This window comes from Aquarana catesbeiana, linkage group LG02, assembly GCF_042186555.1.
Source record: "Aquarana catesbeiana isolate 2022-GZ linkage group LG02, ASM4218655v1, whole genome shotgun sequence".
Taxonomy (NCBI): domain Eukaryota; kingdom Metazoa; phylum Chordata; class Amphibia; order Anura; family Ranidae; genus Aquarana; species Aquarana catesbeiana.
The window spans coordinates 575,462,962-575,489,384 of NC_133325.1; the positions used below are offsets into that span (position 1 = coordinate 575,462,962).

Here is a 26,423-nt window from a genome sequence, read left to right on the forward strand (position 1 = left end):
GCTTTCTCTGCATGGGGCCTCGTGAGTCTAAGGGCTGTGCGATTCTGTTGGCAACCCTGGAACACATTGCCGGTAAGTTTGGGGTACCATTGGCAGCGGATAAAATGGAGGGCCCGACGACAGTGTTGAGTTTTTTGGGCATCGAAATAGATACCGGAGCCATGGAGTGCAGGTTGCCAGGGGATAAAGTAGCCGGGTTAAAGATGGATGTCAGGGACATGATGGAGAAAAGGAAAGTGCAGCTGCGACAATTACAATCTCTTTTAGGTAAGTTGAATTTTGCATGTCGCATTATTCCAATGGGTAGCGTTTTTTGCCGCCGGTTGTCAGCTGCCACAGCTGGGATACAGTCTTCGACCCACTTTATCAGGCTTACCAGGGAACATAGGGAGGACTTGAAGGTGTGGCACACGTTCCTGGAAAGCTACAATGGACGTTCGGTGTGGATGGAAGGACCGGTAAGTAATTGCGACATGGATTTGGTGACAGACGCTGCGGGATCTACGGGGTATGGGGCTTTTTTCCAAGGGCAGTGGAGTGCGAAGGCATGGCCGGAGTTTTGGGTGGAGTCGGGATTTACTCGGAATTTGGTGCTATTGGAATTATTCCCGGTGGTATTAGCAGTAGAATTGTGGGGGGAGAGGTGGCGGAACTTGAAAATACGTTTGAATTGTGACAATATGGGGGTAGTTCAGGTCGGCTATCGGCATCATCCCCGCCGGTAATACGATTGTTGCGGCACCTAGTGTTGAGGTGTTTACAACTTAATGTTTTTCTATATGCTGTTCATATTCCGGGCGTGGATAATACTTTGGCTGACTCCTTGTCTCGGTTCCAGTGGGACAGATTCAGGGAGCTGGTGCCCGCTGCGGAAGCAGAGGGGATTCCTTGTCCGGGGTGGCTTTGGGAGACGGTATTGGAATCGCCGCAGGATGGATCAGGAAATCGGTGAGTGGGGCGACATGGGCGGCATATAGTAAAGTGTGGTCAGAATGGGCCACTTTTACACGGCTGGCGGACGCCGGGCTGGGAGGGCTGGACTTGAGGTTGTTGGTAGTGTATTTTGTGTCGCGACACATGGAGGGGGGTGGTTCAGTGTCCGCAATTGAGCGGAAGTTGGCAGGGTTGGCCTTTTTATTCAAGTTACAGGGCCTGACTGATTTTACCAAGGATTTCTGGGTAAAACAGGCCCTAAACTGTTATAGGAAGAGTCATGCGAAGAAGGATTCGAGGAGGCTGGTGTCTTTTTCACCACTGCAGGTGATGTGTAACAAACTAGGTGGGGTATGTAAGTCGGGTTATGAAGTTATTTTGTTCAAGGCAGTTTTTTCTATCGAGTTTTTTGGAGCGTTTCGGGTGGGTGAGTTGGTGAGTCCAGCAAAACAAGTGGCAGGGGGTTTGAAGATGCAGGATGTGGAAGTAAAACGGGATAGGGTGTTGCTAAAACTGTGCAGGTCTAAAACAGACCAAGCCGGAAAAGGGGTAAAAGTGCAGTTGTTCAGGTTACCAGGGTCGGGAATTTGCCCGGTTCAAGTAGTTGAGGAATTTTTGCTAATGCGCCCGGTTGGGGAAGGGCCGTTGTTTGTGCATGAAGATAGGACTTTTTTATCCAGGTTTCAATTCGTTGCAGTGTTTAGAAAATGCATTGGGGCTGCAGGGTTGGATAGTAGGCAATTCGCCTCACACTCCTTCCGCATCGGGGCGGCTACTGAAGCTACCAGGTGTGGGTTGGATTAGGCAGCAATTAAGAGGATTGGGAGGTGGGAATCCAAGAGGTTCCAGTCTTATGTGCGCCCTCATTTGTCATCAGATGCTGTATAAAAAAAAAAAAAAAAAAAGATAGATATATTATGATCACATGCATTTGACGACAGAGGTGGGGGGAAGTTCAAATGTTTCGATTTGTCTTTTGTTGTGTTATGTCTTTGCAGATGGGGGTCAACCACGCCTCGTCTGGATCTTAGGGCACTCCTATGTTTTCTGGGGTGCAAAAAGGGGGGACGTCAGACCAGAAGGCAGGCAACTGGGGATTTCCAGGAGGGAGGCATGTATCCGCTGGTTGGGCTTTCCAGGCATGGGGTGGGGTAGAGTTGTTCCGGAAGTTGAACGCTACGCTCGACTCGACCGACCCCCGGATGTTTTAGTTTTACATGCAGGAGGCAATGATCTGAGGATCCGATCTACCAGGGAACTGGTGTCGGCCGTTAAGTGCGATTTTTGGGCACTTCGGGTGGCCTTCCCGGGCATGATCATAGTTTGGTCTGACATAGTGGCAAGGACGTCATGGCGCATGGCTAGATAGGTAACTAAGATCAACAAAGCAAGAATTAAAGTGAACAAGGCAACTGGAAAGTTGGTTGTTAATAATGGGGGATTGGTGGTGAGGCACACGGAGTTGGAGGTTAATGTGGGGATGTACCTAAGAGGAGATGGGGTGCACCTTACCGCAGTAGGCATTGATCTTTGGGCTCTCGGGCTTCAGGATGGCATTGAGAGGGCATTGCGGGTGTGGAGGTGCCCTTAAGGCTAAGGGGTCATCCTTGCGGGCTTTGGTGGCATCTTTGGTCTCTGATGGTGGTAAAAAATACACGGAGGTGATGGTAAATGGTGGGGGGCTTTCAGTATTATGTGCCCCTCTGGTGTGTTCTGTTCTTACAGCGGAAGGCTAGGCTGGAAGACAAATGTTTACACTGCGGGAAGGGTGTTGTCACCGTACTGTTTTAAATACGGCTGGAGGCCTGGTATGGTAAAATTATGGTACAGCAGTGTAATGGTGTTGGTGAAGTTTTGAAATGGAGGAGGTGAAGTTAAGAGTGCCATCAGAAGACCAAAGATTGGGAGGTGTAAGAACTGTCAGTTAAAAAGTTATACATAGTTGTACAAATGTCATTAAAAAGTTATTTAAAAGTTGGTTTTATAGTTTTATAATAAAGGAGGCTGCTATGGCCGGTTTTTTACTCCAAAACTACTTCTGTGTGTGTTATCTAATTATTATAGATAAGAAAGGGAAAATGAAAGGGGATTAGTAAATAAAGAGTGGGTAGTGGAAGTTGGGGATATTAGTTCCTACACTGGTCATGTTGATGTGGGAATTTACTGGTTACAGGAAACAAATTCTCACCATCTATAGCCTGCCTAAGCGGTTGAGTTGATGAATAAGTGCAGATGCTGTTTATTATTAACAGTCTGGCTATGAACATCAGTCGAACTGCATCATCTAAAAATCTGTGTCTAAATTGTAATATTTAATCATTTTAATGTTAAGGCTTATCATGCAGTTTTCCTGTCTTTTTAAACATGTGGAGTACTTACAGTTTGCAGGATCTATGCACTGAGCACCTAGAAATGGGGGGGGAAAAAAGAAGGAAGAGTCAAAGGCTGTGTTCCAATGTGATGTATACAATAAAGTTAAACTATATGTATATGTGTATGTATGTAATATATATATATATATATATATATATATATATATATATATATATATATATATATATATATATATATATATATATATATATATATATATATATATATATATATATATTTTTGTACCGTATATACACTAACACATACACTTAGTATATTTGTAGCTATATATGTGAACTGTAAAATATCTGAATAAGAAAACTGGCATTGTGTGTGTTTTTTTTTTTTTTTTTTTTTTTTTTTTCCTGTGATTTTGTATTTATGTCAAGACTATAGTCAGTCAGTTTATTTAGAATTGGTATGTAATCTGTGTACAATCCGCCTTTCAGGTCTTTTGCATGTACATAATTCAATAAAATATCTCCCACACTTTCTTCTATACTCTAAAGCCGACCTGCAGACTGAACAAAAAACATCTAACAGATTTCTCCATCCACACATGAATGAATCTCCAGCGGCTGCCATAGTATTTTCACTGCCAGTTCCACCAGCTGTCAAAATATCTGGACAGCAGCTACATCTGTTTGGATGCAGTTTCTGTTCCACTGACAATTTTCCAGCCAGCTTCTCCAATTTTTCAATTGAGGGATGTCATGTAGAAGGCGGCTGACAGGGGCCAATCACTGATTGATTTTTGCCGCTTTATCGGGAACCAGCTGAAATCCGTGTATGGCCAATCTACTCCTACCCTCATTCTAAGCCTATTCTGTGTACCCTTTAAATGATAGATCTGTATACTTACCTATGCTGAGGGTGCTGCGGGCCTGTCATATGATTGGGTCCCAGTGCCGACATCAGTGAAGAAGAGAGATCACCAACAACGGCTGCAGAGCCTGGGATTTGACATCACGCATAAGCTTACTATGGGGCATCATCCTTAGTTGGTTGTCCCTCTTCTACTATTTACATCTTTTCTTTAGATAGAATAGGCTTAGAATAAAGGGTGGGAGTAGATTTAAGCATAGTTAGAATTTGACTGAACTTCCACTTTCAGCATTTTCCTCTTGGGTTAAGTAATAGAGCTCAAAAAATCTTAATGTTTTCATTGCTGGCCTTGTACTGAAATGCAAAAATTAACAAAATATTAAAGAACACCTAAGAAACCTGAAAGATCCAGACTAGTGTAGGATGGCTGGAGTAAATACAGTTTCCATTTATTCACTAAGCTAAGGGAAGATTTTCTTTGCTGAGTGCTCTTTTAGTAAAACAACCCCACTGACTGGAGTATCAAGGTATTGAGCAAATGTTGGGAATGCAAATAATGAGTGGGAGTATTACTGGTCATTAGAGATGGGCCGGTCACTCCCCTGTTCGGTTCGCAGCAGGACTCCCGAACAGGGGAAAAGTTCTAACCTGAACAGCAAACCCCATTGAAGTCTATGGGAAGTCTTAATGCATAGTCTGAAGTCTTAATGCATAGAATGCATTAAGATAAAAAAAAAACCTTCTGCCTTTCCAACTCCTTTAATGTAGCTTAACATGTAATAAAATGCCTAAACCTTAACCACTCCAGACCCGGAAGGTTTTACTCCCTTAATGACCAGGCCATTTTTTGCGATACGGCACTGCGTTACTTTAACCACTTCAGCCCCGGACCATTTGGCTGGCCGGAGACCAGAGCACTTTTTGCGATTCGGCACTGCGTTGCTTTAACTGACATCTGAGCGGTCGTGCGACATGGCTCCCAAACAAAATTGACGTCCTTTTTTCCCCACAAATAGAGCTTTCTTTTGGTGGTATTTGATCACCTCTGTGGTTTTTATTTTATGCGCTATAAACAAAACAAATTGCAACAATTTTGAAAAAAACTCATTTTTTTTTTACTTTTTGCTATAATAAATATCCCCCCAAAAAATATATAAAAAAAACATTTTTTTTTTCTCAGTTTAGGCCGATATGTATTCTTCTACATATTTTTGGTAAAAAAAATCATGATAAGCGTTTATTGATTGGTTTGCGCAAAAGTTATAGCATCTACAAAATAGGGAATAGTTTTTTGGCATTTTTATTGATAATTTTTTTTTTTTTTTTACTAGTAATGGCAGCAATTAGCAATTTTTATCGTGACTGTTATGGTGGCCATTATGGCGGACAGATCGGACACTTTTGGTGCGATTTTGGGACCATTCACAATTATACAGGGATCAGTGCAATTAAAAATGCATTGTTTCCTGTGTAAATGTGACTGGCGGTGAAGGGTTAACCACTAGGTGGCGCTGTAGGGGTTAAGTGTGTCCTAGGGAGTGATTCTAACTGTGGGGGGGAGGGGCTGTGTGTGATATGACACTGATCACCGCTCCCGATTACAGGGAGCGGAGATCAGTGACAGTGTCATTAGGCAGAACGGGGAAATGCTTTTTCTTTTTCCTGTTCTTCCTCTCTGTGAGACAATCGTGGGTATCTCCGTGGACATCGAGTCCGCGGGACCCGCGATCATGGTCACGGAGCTCGCAGCGCCGGCAAGCCGCCTTCTAAAGGGCAACATACAGGTACATGTACGTGCCCTTCTGCCGCAGTATATCTGCGTGAGGCGTGGGGAAGCAGTTAACTGACAATTGCGCGGTCGTGCAACGTTGTACCCAAATAACATTGATGTCCTTTTTTTCTCACAAATAGAGCTTTCTTTTGGTGGTATTTGATCACCTCTGCAGTTTTTATTTTTTGCACTATAAACAAAAAAAAAAAAAACGACCATTTTGAAAAAAATGTATATTTTTTCATTTCTGCTATAATACATATCCAAGTAAAAAAAAAAAAAAAATTTCTTCATCAATTTAGGCCAATTTGTATTCTTCTTATGCATTCCCCAGGCTTTGTTACCTGTTTCAGCCCTCCAAAGCTGCTTACTGCGATAGCCAGCTATAGATGGGGCGGTGGCGAGTTTTTTGTTTTTCATATCACATTGGTGTTTGTATTGGTCCAGCAACGCACCAACACCTTTGCAGCCGTTGAGCTACATGCTGGATGTTTGGTGTGCTCATGTACCTTTTAAGAAGGGGTGGGCTCCCCTTCAGTCCACCTGCCCTCATCTATCCATCAGAATGCATGTGCCTCCATTGTGGGGACACTCATAGTTTAGTGTTAGGACCACAGATATCGGGGTGCCGTGGCTCTGTGGCTTACACATGCGTTTGCAAATGCGTGCGGACTAAACCCCTGTTTTTAACGCATACTGTTAGACAGGTTAAATTTGGTTGTCTGCGAGCTGGTCAGTAAGTAGGCTTGAGTTTTTTTCTGGGCATTCCCCAGGCTTTGTTGTTTTCAATATGTGTTCTCTTACATATTTTTGGTAAAAAAAAAAAATTCCAATAAGCATATATTGATTGGTTTGCGCAGGTTATAGCATCTACAAAATAGGGGATATTTTTATTTATATTTTACTTTTAATGGCGGTAATCAACGATTTTTAGCGGGATTGCGGTGGACAGATCGGACACCTAGCTGATACGCTTTGACACTTTTTATGGAACCGGGGACATTATTACAGTGACCAGTGCTAAAAATATGCACTGACACAGTGTAAATGACACTGGTAGGGAAGGGGTTAACATCAGGGGCGATCAAAGGGTTAACAGTGTTCCCTTAGTGTGTTTCTAACTGTGTGGGGGGGATGGGCTCACTGCATGGACACTGATCCGTGTTCCTGATTAGCAGGAATACTAGATTAGAGTGTCCATGCCTGACAGCACGGCGGTCTGTTTGTTTACATCGGCAGACCGCCGTTCTGTCTCTGTGGGGAGTGATCGCGGGCCTGCTGATTGGCTCCCCCTGTGGCCAATCAGCACAGATTGCAACTCTGGCGTGTGATCATGTACAGGTACATGATTTTGCGCCATAGCACCGCCTTGTCGCAGTATATGTACAGCAGGCTGTCGGGAAGTGGTTAATCAATTGCCTTGAAACTTTGCACAGCCTAAGTTCTCAACCACCCGAACCTAACCTAGACTTTTTATGGATTTTGTTTTAAAAAAAAATGTCACTTTTATTCCTATTACAAGGAATGTAAACATCCCTTGTAATAGAAAAAAAGCATGACATAAATATGAGATCTGGGGTCAAAAAGATCTCAGATCTCATATTTACACTAAAATGCAATTAAAAAAAAAAAAAAAATTGTTTAAAAAAAAAAAAAAAAAAAAAAAAAAATAAAAAATGGCCCTTTTTAAGAGCTATGGGCGGAAGTGACGTTTTGATGTCTCTTCCACCCTGCAGTATTATGGAGATGGGTGGGGGCCATCTTCCCCCTCACTCGTCTCCATGCACAGCCACAGGAAGGATCCGATTGCCTCCGCTGCTGCCGACGGCTCCGGTAAGTGTCAGGGGGCGCCGGATCGTGGCGGGGGGGGGGGGGGGGGGGAGGCTCTCTCCCGCCACCTATAAAAGTGATCTTGCGGTGAATCCACAACAGAGACCACTTTTATCTTGTACCGAACCGCCGGCCGAGCACGGCGATACCAGGGTTATGGCAGCTAGCTGCTGCCATAACGATATCCATTCTCAAAGTAAGGACGTACATTGGCGTGCAGCAGTCCGGAAGTGGTTAACCATCATACAATAGGTTTATTACATCATGCACAGCTCTCTCTCTCTCTCACTCTTGTGAGAGTTTGTCAGGAAGGGAGGGGGATGAGTCATAAGAGGGCCAGTGAGAGCTGCAGAGCTGGAGGTGGGCCTCTGTGTGTCTGTGTAAATCCAGGAAGTGAACAGGCAGCAGCTTCAGCTGCCCACAGTTAAAATGGACGCAACCAGACTCAGCGGAGGGAGATTTCTGCAGCATATTTGGCAAGTCCAGAATCCGAGTATATATAAAATAATATGCAAAGTGGTTGGAGGGAAGCTTCAGAATGGCAAAGATGTTTTTATTACAAATTATGTGAGCAGACTGCAGTTCCTCTTTAATGTACCATATTGTGCTTAAACCTTAATGCAGAACTCCGCCCCAATTTTTTTTTTTCTATGTTCTCGTCGCTGATCCATCCATGTTCTTCTGAGCTCTGTAGTTCCTCTGTAATAGGCTGCTGAACTTGCGAAAAAACGTTATTGCCTGGTGACATCCTGTTTGTAAGAATGCTGGCTGCTATCCCTCCCGTAAGCTCAGCCAGAGGTCTGACATGCCCAGTTGTAGTCCCCTGAAAGCGAGCAGGGAGTTCTATTTCCTGTAGTGGGCAGAGGGGGTCTCGCGGTCCCCGGGTCTGTGCCACCCATGGAGGAGGTGTCCTTCTTCTTTCTCCTCCCTCCTCCCTCCTCTGCTCCCTGCCAGCAATTAGCCCCTCCACTCCGCCACACCGCCACCCCCGACTGCTATTTTTGTGCAGTTTTATTATCAGAAATCACTTGTATGACACAGCGGGGATGTCCCACTGTCAGGTATAGTATATGAGAACACTGATTGTTGATGTTCCGCCTCCTGCCGTAATTGGCACAGTGCGCTGTCAATCATAATAACAGTGGGAAGTGGGACATCAGCGATCAGTGTTCTCATATACTATACCTGACACAGCGGGACATCCCTGCAGTGTCATACAAGTGATTTCTGATAATAACCCCCGCTCTGCACTGGTGGTCCCGGACAAGCTGCACTGGTGGTCCCGGACAAGCTGCACTGGTGGTCCCGGACAAGCTGCACTGGTGGTCCCGGACAAGCTGCACTGGTGGTCCCGACAGTTGGCTCTGGTGAACACTGACACGTTGCACTGGTTTGCATTTATATTAAAATGCTTTGTATTTATAAGGCTGTAACCTATCATACTGTGTGTTATGTATGGCTTGCTGGCTGCAGAATGGGGGGTGTGATTTATGTTGAAGTGGGCGAGTTCATATTTACATGTACAGGCCTAGTGTACCTCCTACATTCAATCCAATCCCAAGGATTCATGGGAAATGTAGGCTGATTACAGTTAGAGAGAGAGAGAAGAGGATATGATGCAATCACTGTTCTAACAACTACCTGCCAGAAAAGATGATGCATTTTTTTGAATCACAGAGCTGAAAATTCAATCACACATCTCTCTTAAATGGTAAGAAATTTCACAAATGTAATAACTGTTTAGTGTTTTGTGTGTGTGTGTGGGGGGGTACTAATGGGGGATTTTTTTGAAAATCCCGGAGTTCTGCTTTAATTCCTTTGAAACTTTGCACAACCAAAATTCTCAACTTCCCAAATCTGTTCCAGAAGTTTAGATTTTTGTCACCCAAGACAAATAAATGACACTACGCTTGTTTTTTTGGGGAGCTTAATGTGGCTTAATGTACAAAAAAAAGAGCTTAGATATTTACGAATTTTCCCCCAATGTTACACAATAGAAGACTCTGTCTATGTTAGCATATTCTGGACATTTCAGATCATTTGGTAAATCATACCAAAACTTATTCACATTAAGCTATATTTTCCAATCCTAAAACATTTAAAGTGACACTTCTTCCTTTTTTTTTTTTTTTTTTCTAATAACAAACATTTCATACTTCCCTCCACTGTGCAGTTTGTTATGCACAGTGTGGTCCCCAAACCTCGTCTTTGGGGTCCCCCGGCGGCACTCGCGGCTCCTTCTCACATCGGTAAACCCCCTGGGAGAAGCGCTCTCCCAGGGGGGTTACCTTGCGGGCACGCTCCCGAGTCCAGCATTTACGTCTATAGACACAGAATGCTGGACTTGGCCCCACCCCCCAGCACCTGCGTCATTGGATTTGATTGACAGCAGTGGGAGCCAATGGCTGCATTGCTATCAATCTATCCACTCAAGAGCCTAGAAACCCGGGCAGAGAGGAAGAGCGCGTCTCCGCTGAGGGAACGAAGGGCTCAGGTGAGTAAAACGGGGTTTACAACCCCTTTAATGTGAACAGCTTAATGTAAAAAGAGCTCTTAAGCCACTATCTCATCTTTATATAATCCCCTCTGTCAGATAAAAAGCTGTATCCTAGTACCTGTGCTTTATAGAGAAAAAGCAGATTTCTACCTGTTTTCACAGCATCTCTCAGTGATCACGTGACTCCAGACTCTCTACTCTCCCTGTCTGATGGCTCCAGTGGGCGGGGCTCGAGATTCCCCTGCTGACGGCAGCCGGGGAGGCGGGAAGAAGAGGAGGCGAGAGCCTGGAGTCATGTGATCGCTGGGAGACTCTGTTAAAACAGGTAGAAATCTGCTTTTTTTTTTTTTTTTTTTTTTTTTTTTTTTTTTTAATAAAGCACAGGCACTAGGATACAGCTTTTTATCTGACAGAGGGGATGATATAAAGGTCAGATAGTTTTGAAGCAGCAGGGAGAGGAGCAGAGCAGTGCCAGTGAGAGCTGACAGGCAGGGAGGAGAGGGGGAGGGGGACAGAGGGAGACACAAATAAGCTGCAGATAGCAGCGGATGATGGAGGCACATAAAGTGACCATGGAGCCAGGGCTCAGAAGCCCTGATATATCTATTTTAACATATTTTTTTTAAATTTACATTTGTATAACTTTTTTTGGTGGAGAAGTAGGGAGGAGGTTATTGCTTAGGGTGGAGAGGTGGGGAGGGGGGTTATTGTTTAGGGGGGAGAGGTGGGGAGGGGGTTATTGTATAGGGTGGAGAAATGGAGAGGGGTTATTGTTTAGGATGGGGAGGGGGTTATTCTTTAGGGTGGGGAGGGGGTTATTGTTTGTATATGCAGGAAGGGAGGGGGAGGGGGAATGGTGGGATTTGGGAACCCACACACTGCCAATCACCGCACTTCAACACCCAGCAGACCTGCCCCCCCCTCCAAGAAGTTCTGCAGCAGCTGAGACACTTATGGAAAGTCATCAGAGGTGGGGGGAAGCAAAGCCTGGCTCAGTGCACGACATACTATTCACCAGGCAGATCTGTCACCTAGCAGCCGCCCACAGAGGAGCCCGAGGAGGAGAAGCACATCGCCCTGAGGACACAAAAAATTTAAGCTAAGGGGGAAGGGGTGGAGTCAGCACGGGAGGGGGTGGGGCTGGCACTGGAAGGGGCAGGTGCACTGCAGGGAAGGGAAACCCCACTGACAGCTAAAATGCGGCGGCTCCGCTCCTTTACAACCTATGATTGCCTGCATTCTTTTGTATACATTTCATCTGTCAGCGGGGGAATCCCGGTAACAGATGAAAGAACCGAACCTGAAGGTATCAGTTTCAGGTATCGGCGCATTTCCACGAGTACCGATACTTGTGCAAATGCTTAGTATCAGCACCGATACCGATAGCAGTATCGGTGCAACCCTATTAAAAACATTTGTACAACCACATCTTTTCATCTATATAAAATGTAAAGCATTTTCTCTTTAGTTACGCTTATATTTCAACATGTTTCACCATTTGTGCTTATTCAGGAAAAAAGCATGATAAGGTTACTACTTAACAAACAAGAAAAAACACGAGTCAATATATGGAGGAAATTTATCACTATGAATTTACATATGTGGAAGTACACAGATGCACCCATCCAACTGGCAATAGTTCCCAAAATGTGGCCCCCCTACCTCAATGGGTTTTACCGAGATCTCTTTGTACTAAGATCTTTAACTATATTATTACAGTCCTGAAACATTGAATTAGAACAGCTTAATGTAAAAGGAGCTTCATGTGCAATAAAGTGCATAAATCTCAATCAATTGCCCTGTAACTTTGCACAGAGCTTTGTACAAGATCTTTTTTTGTACGTTAAACCACATTAAGCTCCAAAAAAATTAAGCTAAATGTCACTAATTTGCTTAAATGACCAGAATTTTTTTGAATATGTTGGCATAGACAGAGTTTTCTATTGTGTGAGGGGGAAATGGGTTAATATCCATAGGGGTGTGCAGCCTATTGCATTAGGGTGTGCACCCAAAAGCTCAGCTTCAACTCTTCTGGGAAGGCTGTCCACAAGGTTTAGGAGTGTGTCTATGGGAATGTTTGACCATTCTTCCAGAAGCGCATTTGTGAGGTCAGGCACTGATGTTGGACGAGAAGGCCTGGCTTGGAGTATCTGCTTAAATTCATCCCAAAGGTGTACTATCAGGTTAAGGTCAGGACTCTGTGAAGGCAAGTCAAGTTCCTCCACCCCAAACTCTCTCATCCATGTCTTTATGGACCTTGCTATGTGCACTGGTCCAAATCATTTGGTGGAGGGGGGATTATGGTGTGGGGTTGTTTTTCAGGGGTTGGGCTTAGTTCCTTAGTTCCGATGAAGGGAACTCCTAAGGCATCAACATAACAAGACATTTTGGACAATTTCCTGCTCCAAACTTTGTGGGAACAGTTTGGGAATGGCCCCTTCCTGTTCCAACATGACTGCACACCAGTGAACAAAGCAAGGTCCATAAAGACATGACCTTAGCAGGGGTGGTGGAAAATGAACTTCAAGTGCAATAATTAAAATGATAATCGTGACTAAAACATATACAATTAAGTGTAACAATTTATAAAATAAAAATTCCAAAGTGCTAGAATGATGTGAATCTCCTAACTAAAAAGTTTTTGCACTTGAAGGTAATTTGTATTTCAATTATCTGATAAGGGGTTTACACCATCCCTGCTAAGGCAGCACTGATAGGCAGCACTAATAGGCTGCACTGATTGACAGCGTTGATGGGCACTAATTGGTAGAACTGATGGGCACCAATAGGCAGCACTGATGGGCACTGACTGTCAGCACTGATGGGTGGCACTGATGGGCACTGACTGTCAGCACTGATGGGTGGCACTGATGGGCACTGACTGTCAGCACTGATGGGCTGATTGACAGCACTTATGAGCACTGATAGGCAGCACTGATTGGCAGCACTGATTGGCACTGATGGATGCATTTTTTCCGATGGATGTTGGCTCAAACTTGTCTTGCAAACACACGGTCACACAAATCTTGTCGGAAATTCCGAACGTCAAGAACACGGTGACGTACAACACGTATGATGAGCCGATAAAAATGAAGTTCAATAGCCAGTGCGGCTTTTCTGCTTGATTCCGAGCATGCGTGGAATTTTGTGCGTCGGAAATTGTGTACACACGATCGGAATTTCCGACAACGGATTTTGTTGTTGGGAAAATTTTGAGATCCAGATCTCAATTTTTTTGTGACAGAGATTTCGATGGAAAATGTCCAATGGAGCCTACACATGGTCGGAATTTCCGACAACAAGCTCCCATCGAACATTTTCAGTCGGAAAATCCGACCGTGTGTACGGGGCATAAGAGGGAGGATACAACAGTGTTTTTTTTTTTTTTTTTTTTTTTTTTTTTTTTTAATATTCTGTAATTAGAGTAGAAAAGTATATTAGAAGACCAAAGTGAAAATAAAATGAAAATGAAGCACTACCTCCCTACAAAATAAATAAAAAATCCTAAATAATGAAAAACACAAAGTGAAAATAGTGACCCCTAGTGGGAATGTAACATATAGCACATGTAATGTTGCATAAAACACATTTGTGTAAATAGTACGTGCAACCAGTGACCTCTAGTGGAAATAATAAATATAACACATAGATGCATGTATCAAATGTAGTCCATATATACAGTGATATCTTCTGTAAACAAATGTGGTCCACACACATTCCAGCAGTGAATAAAGGCAAATGAGTAAAAAACACCAAGTGGACCCTCCACCAGTCACACTATGTCTCAATCCAGTGTCTTTTTTTTAAGCTCCCAACAGTGGGCTCCTGCAAGCGTGGTCTCATAGATGGTGGCATCATAAGGGTAAAGAAGTAACTAGCATAGTGTAATACTGTAAAACAAAATTTCTTTAAAAACACAAGCAACTATTCCACTCACATTTAAGAATGCACTAACGCTGGTGCATACAGGTGATGAACTTGAACATATACAGATCCGTCCCTGGGGTCACAAAATCATCTGCAACTCCTCCCATTAAAATCAAACCAATTTAATAGGGAGGATATACTGAGCGGGAAAATTTGTTTTACTTTGCGCTTACCAAGCATTGTTTCTCTTGAATCATTGTTTGGTTTTGGTTTATTGTTGGTACATTGTTGTTTTTTTATTGGAAAGGCACTGAAGCCCGGTTCACACTGGTGCGATGCGAGAGCCCTGCGAATCCACTCTGGGTTCCCGCATCGCACCGACTCACATGACAGTTCACACTGCCATATGCGAACTGCTGGGGAGTGTCAATACATTAACGACACCCCCAGTTCAGCTCGCATATCGCACTGGGAACTGATAGTTTGGACATGAATCGGATCGCACAGGTGTGAACACTCGTGCAATCCGATTCTGGTCCAAACAAAAAGGGTCCTGTGCATGTTTGGACCGAATGCGGTGCAATATCAGCCATACTACTATCTGTATGGCTGAAATTGCATGTGATGTGAACAGCAGTGCGCTGCGAATCCCATGCGATGTCTGGCATCGCAGCAGTGTGAACCGGGCCTAAAAGAGTGTTGTCTTTATTGTTCTGGTGCAAAACCTTGCAATTTGTACTTGTTTGTTGTATTTATTTAAAGCACAAAAAGCTTGCATGGGTTTTGTTTTCTTGTATTTGTGAAAAGGGCGTTAGTTTCTTCATTATTTTTGTTTTTTTTTTTTTTTTTTTTTTTTTTTTTTTGTTTGCTAACTTCAGGCATTTTAGGTTTGTAGGAACTTGAAACTAATGCCACGTACACACGATCAGATTTTCTGACGGGAAATGTTGGATGTGAGCTTGTTGGCCGAAAGTCCGAACGTGTGTATGCTCCATCAGACAATTGTCGGACTTTCCACCAACAAATAAATGTTGGATAGCAGGTTCTCAAATTTTCCGCCAACAAATGTTTGTTGTCCAATTTTGTCCGATCGTGTGTACACAAGTCCGTTGGACAAAAGTCCAAAGTACAAACACGCATGCTCAGAAGCAGAAGCGGCCGGTCTTGTAAACTTGTGTTCATAATGGAGAATTAACATTCATGACCTGGCAAATTATGAAATCTCCAAATGCAGCCCACATTCTCCTCTTCTTTAATGGGATAATAATAAAGCTGCTTTGCTGGGGATACTGATGGAGTTATTGCAAACAAAGTTTCAAAGGCTTTTTTTCTAGTGATATCAAGAATAATATTATGGGTTTTTTTTTTCCCTTTTCGTCATTTCAGGACAGCCACAATAGAGAGATAGTCTCCTCCCCTTCCTCTGGAAACACTGCGCCAGCCCATAAATTCTCTCCTCCCCTGCCAGACCTCAGTTATTAGTGTTTCCTCCGGTGGGGAGACACTGTGCAGAGGAACCAGGCCGGGTGCAGTCAGGGAGATTGTGGCCTTCTAAAGAGAACATCCATAGGGAAGCAGGGGCTTCCAGGATAAAAAGTGGCGGTACATACCGCAACTGAAGCCACCCCTTCCTTGCCGAGCGCGGCATCAGGTCGTGGGGGACCCCTATCGCGTCCACAGGGCCGCAGCATGGAGACAGTCCGCTCTCCCTGTACTTTGTACAGGCCGCAAAATTTGGAACCAGCGGGCCGGACGACGGGTGACGTCATTTCCGGCGGGGGGGGGCGGACGCTTTCCCTTTGACCCGCGACTTCCGGTTCCGGGTCGCGGTGCTGATAGGGGGCCGGGCTCAGGCTGGAGTGAGTCGCTACACGTGGAGACAGTGTGAGATTCTACACAGGCAACCACCTGCAGTCATGTCTGAGGCAGATGCTGCAACTCATACGGACGCTATCTCCAGCCTTCCAAAGGTAAGAGCTCCCTGGGGAAGGGTCCTCTCTATCTAAGGATTGTTCCCCCTCATGTAATGGTTCCTTACTTAGAGGGGGGGCAGACCCCCTGGGTGGTCAGGGGGTGGGGGGGGTGTGCGCAGTTCCCTTAAAGTGGTCCTGGTACACTCCCAGGGTTGTTTCCACTTAAATATGCTGAATGTAATATGTGGTTTTTGTATGTAATTTCAGAAATCTACAGAAAAAACAAAGTCCACGCATGTCTCTAAAAGGAAGTGTGCCTCTTGCAGAGACAGTTTAGGGGAAGCATGGACGAAAGTTTTGTGTAAGGAATGCATAGACTCCCTGGTTAAGGAAAGGGAATCTGAACAGCAGTCTGGTTTGGCAGCTTCTGTGAAGGAACTGTCATCCACCTTTTCATCCTTTAAAACGTTTTTTGAGACGTTTCAGCTTCCCTCTAAACCCATTCAGCAGGCTACAACCCCGCCTCATGCTCAGGGCTCTGCACCTGCCAGATCTACTAATTTAGTTATGGCAGAGGAAATGTCAGGCCCTTCCGGGGTGGAGCTGAGGCAACCGGACAGTGGCACGTCTGACTCCCATGAGGAGTCAGAAGGGGAAGACCAGGACGGGGAGTCCAGGAAAATCTCCAGGTATAAATTGTCCCTGGATGAGGTGGAAGACCTCTTAGGGGCAATATATACAACCCTCGGTATACACGAGGATAAAAAACCCCTATCTCTTCATGACCTTATGTATAAGGGCTTGGGAGATCAAAAAAGAAAAGTTTTTCCAGTACATGACGTTCTGGTGGAAACAATTAAAAAGGAGTGGCAGGATCCTGAGAGGAAACCCTTTTTTTCTAGCTCCCTTAAAAGAAGGTTCCCGTTTTCAGAGGATCCAGCGTCCATTTGGAATAAAAATCCCAAATTAGACGCCGCCTTCTCTCAGGTCTCTAGACGCACAGACCTGGCATTTGAGGATATGGGGGCCTTGTCGGATGTCATGGACAAGAGGATAGACTCACTTCTAAAAAAGACGTGGGACTCAACTGTGGGTAATTTAAAGCCAGAAATGGCTGTTACTGTGGTAGCCTGCAATTTAGAACATTGGCTTTTCCAGATTCAGGAGCATATTGAAGCTGGCACAGCCAAGGAAACTATCCTAGCTTCATTCCCCACGATTCTGCGAGGAATCGCATATATTGCAGACGCCTCGGCAGAGTCAGTTCGTATGTCGGCCAGATCAGCGGCGCTGGCAAATTCGGCCAGAAGAGCGCTCTGGCTGAAAACTTGGCCGGGGGACACCGCCTCCAAGGTCAAATTGTGCGGGATACCCCTGACAGGGGATCTACTCTTTGGCCCTGGGTTAGAGACGGTCTTAGACCGTACAGCGGACAAAAAGAAGTCCTTTCCGCTTAAACGGAAGGCCCCAGCTCAGACAAGGAAGGGGTTTCGTCCGAAAAAAGGCAAGGAATCTCCCAAACAAGGGAAGAAAACTTGGGGCCAAAGAGGTAAGGGCAGAGGAGGGGCGATTTTTCGCCCTCCTGAGAAAACCCGTAAAGATCAATGACTCTCTAGGGACGGTGGGAGGAAGACTGGGGGCCTTTCTTCCACAGTGGGAGACCCTCTCTCCCAATCGATTTATCCTGGGGATCATAAGAAGGGGGTATCACCTGGAATTCTCAAAGCCCCCCCCGCAGAGGTTCCTGGTTACGCAGCTTTCCACCTGCACAGCAAAGGCCGAAGCTTTGGTCGACGCCCTGAAAGAACTGGAGATTCAGAACGTAGTTCGCAGAGTACCAAAGGGGCAGGAAGGAGAGGGGTTCTATTCCCACGTATTTGTGGTGAAAAAACCCTCAGGGAAATTCAGATTGATTCTGAATTTAAAACCCTTAAACAGATCAATTTGCTACAGAAGATTCCGCATGGAATCAATTTTTACGGTCAGGGCCCTGCTGCCACACAACTGCTACATGGTGTCTCTGGACCTCAGGGACGCGTATCTACACGTCCCTATCGCAGAAACTTTCCAAAAGTTTCTCCGGTTAGCAATAGACCTGAAAGGTACAATACTGCATCTACAGTTTCAAGCACTACCTTTCGGGCTATCCTCCTCGCCCCGCATATTCACAAAGGTGCTGGCAGAGGCCTTGGCCTTCCTGCGACTCCAGGGGGTGTCAGTCATAGCCTATCTGGACGACCTGCTCCTATTTGCAGTATCCCCAGAACAGTTGATCAAGGACCTCGATCTAACCAAGAGGGTACTAACAGGGTTGGGATGGCTGCTGAACTTAGAAAAGTCCAGTCTCATTCCCTCACAGCGCATTGTGTACCTGGGATACCTGCTGGACACTACGCTTTTGAGGGTGTTCCTTCCAAGGGAAAAGATTCTAAAGCTGGACAGAGCAGTTCTCTCCCTCCAGTGCAACCAGCTGGTGTCAAAAAGGTCCATAATGTCTACGTTAGGCCTTCTAACGTCTACTCTTCCAGCAGTGCAGTGGGCAGGATTACATTTTCGTCCCCTGCAATCTTATGTACTAAGAGTATGGGACCACAGTCAGAGGGATCTAGACACCTTAGTACAGGTTCCCCATCAAATAAAGAGATCTCTTTGGTGGTGGAGGAAGGAAGTGAATTTGTCACAGGGACGTCTGTGGCTTATCCCAGTCCCGCAGATCGTAACCACGGATGCAAGTGGCAAAGGCTGGGGGGCACATTTGGGATCCCTTCTAGCGCAGGGCACATGGAAGGGCGACGAACTGCAAAGATCTTCCAACTGGAAAGAGCTGAGGGCAGTGGGCCTAGCCCTCAGATTTTTCAAAAAGGAACTCCAGGGCCACCATATACAGGTACGGTCGGACAACTCATCCACCGTGGCCTATATAAACAAGCAGGGAGGCACCAGGAGCGGAAGTCTGTTGGCCCTAGCAAAGGATATTCTAAGCTGGGCCGAGTCCAACACTCTCTCACTCTCAGCGGTTTTTTTGAGAGGGGAGAGAAATATAATCGCAGATTTCCTCAGCCGGAGGAGTATAAAGGAGGGAGATTGAAGACCTCCTGGTTGAGGGCCCAATCTCATATCCGAGAAATGGGGACCCCCGGAAGTGGATCTTTTCGCTTCAAAAGACAACGCGAAAACACCCTGTTTTTTCTCCCTAAATGCAGGGGAAGGAGCACTGGGGGTGGACGCATTGTCTCAGAATTGGCATTTCAGGACATGCTACGCCTTCCCTCCTCCGGTGCTATTACCGGCGGTTCTGAGGAAGTTTCAACTAGAGAGCACCTCTCTCATTCTAGTAGCTCCACATTGGCCGAAAAGGGCATGGTTTTCAATCCTCAGTCAGTTAACAGCGGAGCCGCCCCTTTTCCTTCCACCTCGAAAGGATCTTCTGTCGCAGGGTCCAGTCCTCTGCCCACAAGTGCAGCAGTGGAAATTAGCGGCCTGGCTACTGAGGAGGGTATTTTAAAATCTAAGGGATTTTCAGAGAGCTTAATCTCCACCCTCCTCAACAGTAGGAAAAAGGAGACACGTAAGATTTACAAAAAGGTCTGGCTCCTTTTCAACAAATGGTGCATAGAAAACTCCTTCTCGGTGCAGAGTCCCGTAGCTGTGTTGGAGTTTCTGCAGTGTGGAGCGGACAAGGGTTTATCCGTAGGCACCCTTAAAAGTCAGGTTTCAGCACTCAGTGTTTATCTGGAGAAGTCTCTGGCTACCAATCCTTGGGTGGTCAGATTCTTTAGGGCACTGTCAAGACAGAGACCTACCCGAGGTCCACCCTTTCCCGGGTGGGATCTATCTCTGGTTTTACAGAGCCTTACGGGTATTCCCTTTGAGCCATTGGACAAGTGCCTGTTAAGGGAGCTTACCCTAAAAACAGTATTTTTAGTAGCAGTGACAACTGCCAGGAGAGTCAGCGAAATTGAGGCGTTATCAATTAGACCTCCTTTTTGTGTTATTTTGCCAGACAGGATAGTCCTTAAGACTGATCCAGCTTTTTTGCCTAAAGTGGCGTCAGGCTTTCACAGAAGCCAGGAAATAGTCCTACCCTCGTTTTGTCCCAATCCTTCAGGTGAAAGGGAACTAAAATTTCATTTTTTAGATGTGAGGAGGTGTATCCTACAATACCTAGAGATGACTAAAATGATAAGGAAGTCTGATTCTCTATTTTGTTTTCTGGGGCCAGAAAGGGTCTCAGAGCGTCCCGACGCACGATTGCCAGATGGCTTAGATTAGCTATTGGGCAGGCATATTCTTTAGCAGGGAAGGAGATCCCTAGAGGCATAAAGGCACACTCCACCAGAGCAGTGGCAACTTCCCAGGCAGAGAAGGCTGGAGCAACGCCAGAGCAAATATGCAAGGCAGCGACATGGTCCAGCTACTCCACTTTCGTTAGACATTACAGAGTGGACCTGGTGGCGGCAGGTGAGCAGTCTTTTGGGCGAAAAGTTCTGCAAGCTGTAGTCCCACCCTAATTGGTAAGTGCTCGATTATCCTCTCTATTGTGGCTGTCCTGAAATGACGAAAAGGGAAAATTAAAGTTACGTACCGGTAACGTCTTTTCCTGTAGTCTTTCAGGACAGCCCTAGTTACCCACCCTAAGCTTGGGGGGGGTCTTATTTAAGACCGGAACGCAGTATGATAATGGTATTGATTGGTATGTTATTAATGTGTTCTTGTGTCTCCCCAGCTGGCCGGAGGTACTCTTGAAAGAACTGAGGTCTGGCAGGGGAGGAGAGAATTTATGGGCTGGCGCAGTGTTTCCAGAGGAAGGGGAGGAGACTATCTCTCTATTGTGGCTGTCCTGAAAGACTACAGGAAAAGACGTTACCGGTACGTAACTTTAATTTTTTTTTTTTTTTTTTTTTTTTTGGGCAAGTTACCACAACACCATTATCCTGTAGTTTTTAAGATCAAAGATACAACTATGTTGGTGTCCCTTGTCAATTTTACATTTATATTTTTTAAAATGTAACTGCCTACTCCCAAACTGTCTTTTGACATAAAACACATAGCCAAGTATTATTCTGCACAATTTTTTTTTTTATTGTGCATTAAAAAAAAAAAAAAAAAAAAAAGACATGCTATCTGTCAGTAGAACTTAACCAAAAAGTGCATTCTATGCATCCAAAAATATAGTAAATATACCAAATCAAATCATTATTACTCAACCCAAAAAAAAAATTTCAAAGCATTAACTCCAAGGCCAATAATAAATAACACGTTATCTCCTCCGATTCTGCAACATGTCTGGTTGATGAACGGCCGTTCAGAAACTAACTGAAAAGCGCTAAATGAAAAACGTGAAAAGAAAAGCGAAAATCAACACTCACCAAACTTCTACTAACATGAAATTAGAAGGAGTCCAAAGGGTGGCGCTAAAGAACTGAAACCATGTAGTACGTCACTACGTTCGTAATTGTTGGCCAACATTTGTGTGACCGTGTGTATGCAAGACAAGTTTGAGCCAACATCCTTCGGATAAAAGTCCACGGTTTTGTTGTCGGAAAGTCCGATCGTGTGTACGGGGCATTAGCATTAAAGAGTTTTATTTTGTTGGTTTTGAGGAATGTACAAGTTGTAATATTCCCATTTTGGTCAAAGTGGAAATTTATAGCAGTAACTTGCAAGTAGATAAAAGTTCTGTTCTTTTGGTGAAAGGAACAAACATTCTAAGGCAGTGATGGCGAACCTTGGCACCCCAGATTTTTTTGCAACTACATTTTCCATGAAACTACACTGCACAGTGCATGAGCATCATGAGAAATGTAATTCCAAAACATCTGGGGTGTCAAGGTTTGCCATCAGTGTTCTAAGGTATGTAAATGTGGAGGTCTGATTATTGAATTGTATAAAGACTAATGAAACTGTATTAATTTACTTTGTATATTTTAAATCAGTCGCATTAAGCATACTTTACTTCTTACCACTTTAGACTAAGTTTTGAAGTGGAATTTGTTAAGGTAAATTATTGGCAAAACACTGCCAGTGTTTACTATTTCTATTGCCTGCTCAGACTCAGTGAAGATACTATTGTTATCTTCATTTTTGTGTCTCCACTCTTGTGCATATTCTAGACTACTGTGGCAGAAGTTTGATATGTTGTGTATTGTATAGTTACTGAACTTTTTGTGCATCATGGAGAAATGGATGGCCAAGATTGCTAAAGTTAAGGATAGTGCTGCAATGATAAGAGTAATGTAGGAATTTAAAAGCCCATGACACCAGGCACAAGAGTATGTAAAAGTAAAGCTAACAGAGAAACAATACAGCAAACGTGAGGGTAAGACTTTACTGATTTTTGCTGCCTATCGGTTGGCCAAGCAATACATACATTTTAATGTTGCAAAACAAATCCCTCAAGAAGGATCTGGAAAAAGCCAAAAGTAACATCAGTACTCTAAAAGTTTCTATGACAAATTCTGATGCTAGCCACCAACCACTAGAGAACAAAAAGGGGTATGGAGAGGTTGATCAGCTGGCACAGTGGCTGAAAGAGGCAGAGAGTAGATGTAAACGATTGTATGAAAATACTAAAATACTAGATCATTCATCCCTTCCCCAACTATTAAGGCCGAGAATTAATCTTAAGGGCACTTTCACAGTGGCAGCGCCCGGGCGTCGGAGGTAAAGCGCCACTATTTTTAGCTGCGCTCTACCATTGTTTTTTCGTCCTCTAGCAGGGCTCTTTTAACCCCCGCTAACGGCCAAAAAAGGGTTAAAAGCGCCCGCAAAGGTCCATTGCCCATTCATTTCATTGGGCAGGGACGCTTTAGAAGCGGTGTATACACCGCTCCAACAGTGCCTCAAAGATGCTGCTTGCAGGACGTTTTGGAGCGTCCTGCCAACGCACCGCTCCAGTGTGAAAGCCCTTGGGCTTTCACATTGGAGTGAAAGGAGAGGCGCTTTGCAGGTGCTATTTTTAGCACTATATCACCTGTAAAGCACCTGAGTGTAAAAAGGGTCTTACAGTATAAGATTAAGCAACTGAAACTGGAACGAGATGAGTTTGTAAAAGGATTTCACACTTTTAAAAGAGATTTTATTGAATCTTTGAATTAAAGATAAGGAGGAAGTGAAACATTGGATGAAATACCAGATATAAGGTGTGTTTCAGAAGTCTGTGGTCTGCATATTTTATTTTCACTAGATTAAAGTGGGAATGTCAGTGACCATATACCAATATAAACATAAGAATGTTGTATTGTTTGCTTTCTTTGTATGTTTAAAGAAAAGGGAAAAGAGTAATAACTTTTGTCTAAGTTATATTTTTCAGGCTCAGAGTTCCTGAAAGTGTATGTAGTGATACCCCCGTAGGGGCTGCTGGTGATTGTGGTTCATAATAGATATGTGCACTGCCAAAAAATGTGTTCGTTTTTAGTTTCATTTGTTTTTTTTGGGGGTTTTTTCTCGGGTCATTCGTTATGATTGAAATTCGTTATTTCGAATAAATTTGTAACTTCGGAAAAAATCTAATTCGTTTGAATTTGTTCTGTTAGTTGCGATATTCGGAAATTCAAAAATCCTAAATAATAACTAACTAATAATGACTAACTATTAAATTATAGGTATTGGAATTTCCTTTCAAATATGTCTGTTTATGAACGCAACGAATACGAATTTATCTGAAGTTACGATTTATCCGAAATAACGAATGCCGCATCTAAACGAATGGAACATAACAAAATAATAAATAATAATATTATTAAAAAGTTATTATTGTTTTTATTTATTCATTTGTTACATTCCATTCTTTTAGATGCAGCATTCGTTATTTCGGATAATTCGTAACTTTTTGGATAAATTCTTATTTGTTACGTTCACTAACAGCCAAATTTGAAAGGAAATTCCAATACCTATAATTTAATAGTTAGTAATAGTAATTATTATTTGTTCGTTATTTTTTCGGATTGTCTAATTTTCGGGTTTTCAAATTTTCGTTCTTTTGAATATTCAGATTTCCATTCTTATTTTCCGATTTCCGAATTTTTTTAATTTACGAATTCTAGTTTTCGGAAAAAATCGCTAAATGGGTTTTCGTTAATTCAAATATTTCCGAATTAACGAATTTTGTTGAATTTCCTCAAACTAATTTGGAACGAAACGATTTGCACATCTAGTTTGTCTCCCACCCTGCACAGCAAGGCACATGCATTTCCAGACACACTTCAGTCAGGAAACAGTCCTTGTAGTTTGTTTTTGTTTTATTAAGGGTATAGAACTTGGATGGAGATAGGGTGCATATGGGAAATTTAGGGACTGAACTATATACACCTCGGGTATACAGTGGTGAATTGGGGAGTGGTAAAAGTCCGCAGGTTAGGGGGCGCAAATTACTTGCCTTGCCCCGGGTGCTGACAACCCACTCTACGCCACTGCTCCTGAGTAGGCAGGTCGGCAGATGAGTGAGGGGAGGTCGGCAGGTGAGTGTGCGGGCGGACCAGTTGGCAGTTGGTGAGCAGAGGTGCTGGCCAGCCAGCAGGGTTGGCAGGTGAGTGAGCGCCTGAGCGGGCACTGCAGGTCGGCAGATGAGTGGGGGGGGGTTAGTAGGTGAGTGTGCGGGCGGGCAGGGCAATCATCGAGTAAGTGGGCAGGACAGTCGGCATGAGAGTGGAGGTGCTGGCCAGTCAGAGAGCCAGCGGGCGGTGAGCAGAGAGATGACATCTGCAGTTCCGCCCTCCCTGTGCAGCTGTAGGCGGCAGAGAGATTACATCATCTCTCTGCTGCCTTCCTTCCATCTGGCAAGTGACAATCTGCATCTTAGCAGGCCAATGACAATCTGCAACATGTGGCAAGTGACAGTCAGCATCCGGTGGCAGGGACGTGGCAAGTGACACGCTCAGGGCTCCCACTGATTCTGCATTATGGTGAGTTGAACCATTTAATTTTATATTGCAATGTAATAGTAGAAATAATGCGCTTCAATCATCCTTACACTAGAACAACCATGGTGCCGTGATGATGAAAGCGCTAACACCAGCCTCTGCCCCGATAACTTTCCCGCAAAAAAAACATATTTTCTGCCAGTGCCCTTCCCGAGACTAGGCTCTGGATCCGCCCCGATTGATTGAAGATAGGAAATTTAGGGACTGAACTATATACACCTCGGGTATACAGTGGGGACGGAAAGTATTCAGATCCCCTTAAATTTTTCACTCTTTGTTATATTGTAGCCATTTGCTAAAATCATTTAAGTTCATTTTTTTCCTCATTAATGTACACACAGCACCCCATATTGACAGATGAACACAGAATTGCTAACATTTTTGCAGATTTATTAAAAAAAGAAAAACTGAAATATCACATGGCCCTAAGTAATCAGACCCTTAGCTCAGTATTTAGTAGAAGCACCCTTTTGATCTATTACAGCCATGAGTCTTTTTGGGGAAAGATGCAACAAGTTTTTCACACCTGGATTTGGGGATCCGCTGCCATTCCTCCTTGTAGATCCTCTCCAGTTCTGTCAGGTTGGATGGTAAACGTTGGTGGACAGCCATTTTTAGGTCTCTCCAGAGATGCTCAAGTGGGTTTAAGTCAGGGCTCTGGCTGGGTCATTCAAGAACAGTCGAGTTGTTGTGAATCCACTCCTTCATTATTTTAGCTGTGTGCTTAGGGTCATTGTTTTGTTGGAAGGTAAACCTTTGGCCCAGTCTGAGGTCCTGAGCACTCTGGAGGAGGTTTTCTTCCAGGATATCCCTGTACATGGCTGCATTCATCTTTCTCTCGATTGCAACCAGTTGTCCTGTCCCTGCAGCTGAAAAACGCCCACACAGCATGATGCTACCACCACCATGCTTCACTGTTGGGACTGTATTGGACAGGTGATGAGCAGTGCCTGGTTTTCTCGACACATACCACTTAGAATTAAGGCCAAAAAGTTCTATCTTGGTCCCATCAGACCAGAGAATCTCACCATCTTGGAGTCCTTCAGGTGTTTTTTTTAGCAAACTTCGTGTGGGCTTTCATGTGTTTTGCACTGAGGAGAGGCTTCCCTCGGGCCACTCTGCCATAAAGCCCCAACTGGTGGAGGGCTGCAGTGATGGTTGACTTTCTACAACTTTCTCCCATCTCCCGACTGCATCTCTTGAGCTCAGCCATAGTGATCTTTGGGTTCTTCTTCACCTCTCTCACCAAGGCTCTTCTCCCCCGATAGCTTAGTTTGGCCGGACAGCCAGCTCTAGGAAGGGTTCTGGTCCTCTCAAACGTCTTCCATTTAAGGATTATGGAGGCCACTGTGCTCTTAGGAACCTTAAGTGCAGCAGAAATTTTTTTGTAACCCTTACGTTACATTTTTAACGTAAAGGTTACGTTAAAAATGCGTCTTTACATTTTTGAATGTACTTACTGTTGATGGACTCCTTACCTCAGCTGGAAGTCT

At 44.3% G+C, this 26,423-nt stretch overlaps 2 protein-coding genes across 2 annotated transcripts in view; one reads left to right on the forward strand and one right to left on the reverse strand.

Moving 5' to 3' along the window:
• The window catches only part of LOC141128687 (pancreatic secretory granule membrane major glycoprotein GP2-like), an 80,073-nt gene that overhangs the window by 46,769 nt on the left and 6,881 nt on the right, over positions 1-26,423 (reverse strand). The window contains exon 2 of the mRNA XM_073616121.1: positions 3,313-3,339. Within this exon, the coding sequence (XP_073472222.1) occupies positions 3,313-3,339 (27 nt within the window). The remainder of the gene's footprint in view (positions 1-3,312; positions 3,340-26,423) is intronic.
• Positions 1-26,423, forward strand: part of LOC141128689 (uncharacterized) — a 146,874-nt gene that overhangs the window by 13,814 nt on the left and 106,637 nt on the right. The window lies entirely within an intron of this gene.